The sequence below is a fragment of the Camelina sativa genome, chromosome 4 (genome assembly GCF_000633955.1).
Source record: "Camelina sativa cultivar DH55 chromosome 4, Cs, whole genome shotgun sequence".
Lineage (NCBI taxonomy): Eukaryota > Viridiplantae > Streptophyta > Magnoliopsida > Brassicales > Brassicaceae > Camelina > Camelina sativa.
In genome coordinates, this window is record NC_025688.1 from 10,581,012 (window position 1) to 10,586,164 (window position 5,153).

The following is a 5,153-nucleotide window of genomic DNA, read 5'->3' on the forward strand; positions in this document are numbered from 1 at the left end:
AAAGAGTCACTATTTGTGACGAAAAAGCAACTGAGAAATGTTACGACTATGTTACTACTCTCTTTTGACTAGTTTGCTACGATTTTTGGGATTACTTTGCATCGTTTTAGCAACTCCTTGGGATTTAAAAAATGTAATTTGACAATACTGAAAGACTAATATGTTAAGTTAACCACTTTTGCATTGATTTTAACTAGTACATTTCTCTATTCTTTCTAAAAAAAAAAAATTTACATGTTTTAGTTAAAATCTTTGTAAACAACAGATCATGTAGAAGATAGTACATAGGGCATGCAATCATGCGAGTGTAGTATGAACCAAAGTCAAGTGCAAGGTCGAGTGCTATAAAACGGATGATTAAATGAAAGAAACAAGAACAAAAACTGAGCAATAAGATCCTAAGGATGGGAATAATGGGTTAGCATTAAATTTAGTCTACCTATGTTGCTTAACAAACTCACAAAAAGCTAATCTCTAGACAATGATAATCTGAACCTTAGTAAATTACTCTCATGACAATAGCAATCAAGTTCAACCATTTCTAGACTTTGTTCTCACTAGCTACAATATAATCAAACAGGCTTTTAACTCCAGATCATTACTAGTCAATAATTACCCTAGACAATCAATATCTTGAGCTAGGCATAGGAATCTCTGGTATTACTTTATTCAAGCATTTCATAGAACACATTTTGGGTGCTAAAATTCGGAAGATCTAACTCTAACTTCTAAGAAAAAGGCAAGGATAAAGACCACCTAATGCAGAAGGGATTCTATACAACCTAAGCTTAAAAAATCTAAACAAACTAAGTTTTCTACCAACCTAACTCATCTTTAAGAATCTAATTACTGCTCATATCTAATAAACATCATAAAAGTTGAAAATCCATAAAATGATAAAACATATATTAATCAAATAGATAATGATGAGATGAACAACTTTGTAGAAGAAATCAAATGTAATTAGTTAAAAGATCAAAAATTATAAATATTAAAAGCTTATAAAACCTTATAGCCTGTTTTTTTCTCATGGTGCTATGTTAGTGAATTTTTCAGTTCTTTAAGTTGTTTTAGTAACTCTCCCAAAATTATATTATAAATATACACAATTTAGTTAATCGCCAATCCAGAACAATATTTAGTATTTTAGAGGACAACACGTTTGGCAAATAAAATAATGAGAACTCGACGACTTAAAATTACCTACTATCTACTACATATGTTTTAGGCATAAAACATGGATTAGGTTTCAAATTACTTAATATCTACTGCAAATTCAGAGAGTAAACTTGGATGGAGTTGTTAAAATTGCAGTTATCATGAAGAAGTATCTTCTAAATCTAATAAAACTTTATACTTTTCAGAATCAATGAAGAGTATTTTTGAAAATAGACAACTAAAACTAGAATTTTTGAAAAAAAGACACACTACATAGAGATGTTTTAATATTAAAAGTAATCCATCTGTATGATTTTATTAGATGTTTAAGGTTTTAATAAACAGACTAATAAAATCTTTTTTTTTCTGTATTTTCAAAAATAAAATATCATGTACTATTTACCTAAACACTATTCAACCAATGAAAGAGAAACACAATTACACAAATAATTATTTTACATGGACAATGTAAAATTGAAACAAAAAGTATTTTCGGGATAAAACATTATGTATCTATATATATATATTTTTCAAGTACATTTAGCAAATAAATCTTGAACTTGCCACCTATTTACAAAACTGCCACTACTATTTGCATTAAATACTAATTTGATAATTAATTAAATAAATATAACTTTCCTTAAACTTGAAAAAAAAATCTTCTTAATCAAAGTAATAATATTTTTGCGGATTAAATTCATTAAATCTGTTGCGGAACATACCTCACATAGAGGGTTAACACATATTATCACATTTTCACAATTAAAACAAAACTAGAAGAATTAAATTATTAAAATGCTCACATATCCTAATCCTGTAAACTCAAGCGGAACATATGGGTGCAGACTATATACTCCTATGGGCAATGTTTTCACGCTCGGCCCGAACCGACCGGTCGGACCGGTTAACCCGTGACCCGGAGACTTTACCGGTTCGGGTATAGTGCTAATAACCGGTAGTAATAAAACCGGTAAAACCAGAAAAACCCGCTATTAACCCGCGACCCGGTGAACCGGTTGACCCAGCCGGTTAGCGGTTCAAACAAAAATACTTGGTTTTTGAAAAAAATATAGGGATTCACAATTCTAATTATTTTAAAAACTTTTTATTCCTTTATAGCTTAGACGACAACACACATGACACACGACACACCTCTTTTCTTTAACTTCTTTGTTATCCTCATGCTTTGCGTAAGAACAACTGATTGTTTTTGAAGATGTTTTATTAGTGTCTTTTTATTTTTTTTATTTGAATTTAAAAGTTTTAATCATTTATTATTATTATTAAACTTCATACTTTGTTAAACATGATATTCTTTTTCCAATATTTTTAAAAATATTTATTTTATATAAATGCATTAAACATATTTTACTCAGTTGACCCGTGGTCGAACCCGGTTGACCCGATGACCCGAGACCTAGTCCGGTCACAATCCAGGTCGTGTAGGATAATTTTTTGCGGGTTAAAGTCATTAAACCTGTTCTAGAACCGACCTGACATTACGGATTTGAACAAACGCTAAAAATATTAATTTATTTCATATATTATAGATTTTTAACTCACAAAATAATTAACCATCCTATGAAACCCGTGAAAGTATATACATGTCCGCAACTGTTTCAATACATACATTTATTAGTTTTTATTGGTATAAGTCTTTTAACTTATAAAATATTTAAAGAAAAACATAACTAATATTAATGATAATTATTTCAAAAATAAATGTATATATATTTACTAAAATATTTAAATGTTTTAGAAACAGAATAAAAACAAAAATAGTCTGTACCCTGGGTTCAAACGTAGTTATGATATAAAAGGATATTATATTTATATATATCAATTCTTAGGGGTGGTTGCTAGTTAATTTTGTAAACGAGCTTTGAACTTTGGGCTTTTTGCTACCTAATTGGGTTTTGTATTATGATCCGACCCGAACCCAAAACTTCCAAATACTTTGACCCAAAAAACAAAGACTTTAGTGGAATCCAATACAAGATCGGGTCTTGTCACAGTCCACGGCGCAGCTTTTTCTTCTTCGTCTTCTTCCATTATTTCTTTTTCTATTTCCAAAACCATCTCTCTGAGATCGAGCGAGAGAGAGAGAGAGACCATGGAAGGAGGAGCTGCGGCTTACAATCCTCGAACTGTTGAAGAGGTTTTCAAGGATTTCAAAGGTCGTCGTGCTGCCATAGTTAAAGCTCTCACCACCGGTAAAAACAAACCACTATTTTCCCTGATTTTTTTTTTTTTTTTCAAGAATTGTGGTGGGTTTTTATAGCTTATAGTGATGTTATCTTCTCCGATCTAAGTTCAATTTCTGATTAATTCGTGTGTTTTTTTTTCTTTTTTGTTTGCAGATGTTCAAGAGTTTTACCAGCAATGTGACCCTGGTTAGGGTTTCTCTCTTTTGTTCCCAATTTTGAGTTTTTTTCGTGGTCTTTTGGGTTTTCTCTGTATATAGTCCACGAAAAGTACAAATCTGATTTAGACTTTAGTCTCTTGTGTGGTAATTGTATTGTAGAGTCTGATTTCAAATTAGTATCTTGTATGGCTATTGTGTATTGTTTAATCTGATGAGATTTAGTCTCTCTTGGTATGGTAATTTTGATTGTGCAATCTGGGTTTGCAGAAAAGGAGAATCTTTGTTTGTATGGGTTACCGAATGAAGAATGGGAAGTGAATTTACCAGCTGAAGAAGTGCCTCCTGAGCTTCCAGAGCCAGCTCTTGGTATAAACTTTGCAAGAGATGGGCTCTCTGAAAAAGAATGGCTTTCTCTTGTTGCTATTCACAGTGATGCTTGGTTACTCTCCGTTTCCTTTTGCTTCGGCTCGAGGTTTTCATTCCACAGGGAAGAGAGGTAATGGATGGCACACATCGTTTCTCTTTCGGTCTCCTTCTCAATGTGGATATAGTCTTATTATACACTAACTTGTTTAATGTTCAGGAAGCGCTTGTTCAACATGATCAATGATGTTCCTACTATATTTGAAGTGGTGACTGGAATCGCTAAAAAGCAATCAAAGGACAAGTCATCTACTGCAAACCAAAGCAACGGCAACAAATCCAAGTCCAACTCTAAAGTTGTAAGGCCCTTGCTATCCTTTTTAGCTCTTTTTTTTTTGCAGTTTTCAGAAACTTATTTTACTAAGCTAGATATCCATACAACAAAACGAATAATCTATATGCTTGATATGTCGTAACTGGTTTGATACTTAATCTTTCTCCATTCATAATCTTGAATACAATCCAGACTTGTAGCTTCACCGAAAACACTGCTTTGGTTGGATTGGTTTTTGAGTTTCTCCTATGTTTTTGCTCATGTTGTTTAATATTTCCTTTGCTTTGTTTTTGGGCATGCAGAGAACTTCAGATGGCAAAAGCTCAAAGACCAGGAATGTAAAAGAGGAGGACGAAGGAGAAGATGAAGAGGATGAGGATGAACATGGCGAGACCCTTTGTGGAGCTTGTGGAGACAGTGATGGCGCTGATGAATTCTGGATCTGTTGCGACCTTTGTGAGAAATGGTTCCATGGCAAGTGTGTGAAGATCACTCCAGCTAGAGCTGAGCATATCAAACAATACAAGTGCCCTTCATGCAGCAACAAAAGAGCGCGAGCCTAAATAATCTGTTGTAGTGAATATAGCCTGTAGTGACAACTCTCACTACCCCTCTTTATTTGGCTAGTCGTAGCTCTTTATTGGCCATAACAGCTTGGGCTTATTTCTCTGTATAATTGGTTTGATTTTGCAACTGAAGAAAAAGAACCTTTTAACTCAATTTGTGACCTCGGGTATGAATCAACAAGACATCTTACCAAAAAAAACATCTAGACATGCAATTTCCTAATAACCGGATACATCAACATGCTCTACAGAGCCTTTCTCACAAAATCATCAATGCATATCTGCAACACATGTGTTACGATCGTAGTTGCAACTTAGATTCTTAGGTAACTTGTGGTACATTTCTAGAGAAATCTAGCAATAGGTC

The 5,153-nt window shown here is 33.0% G+C and overlaps 1 protein-coding gene across 1 annotated transcript; it reads left to right on the forward strand.

The window, feature by feature from the left end:
• On the forward strand, positions 3,183–4,940 carry LOC104780215 (PHD finger protein ALFIN-LIKE 3). The gene is made up of 5 exons (XM_010504717.1): positions 3,183–3,371; positions 3,519–3,551; positions 3,791–4,019; positions 4,107–4,245; positions 4,523–4,940. The coding sequence occupies exons 1-5, from the start codon at positions 3,272–3,274 to the stop codon at positions 4,781–4,783; spliced, it is 762 nt and encodes a 253-aa protein (XP_010503019.1). The 5' UTR covers positions 3,183–3,271; the 3' UTR covers positions 4,784–4,940.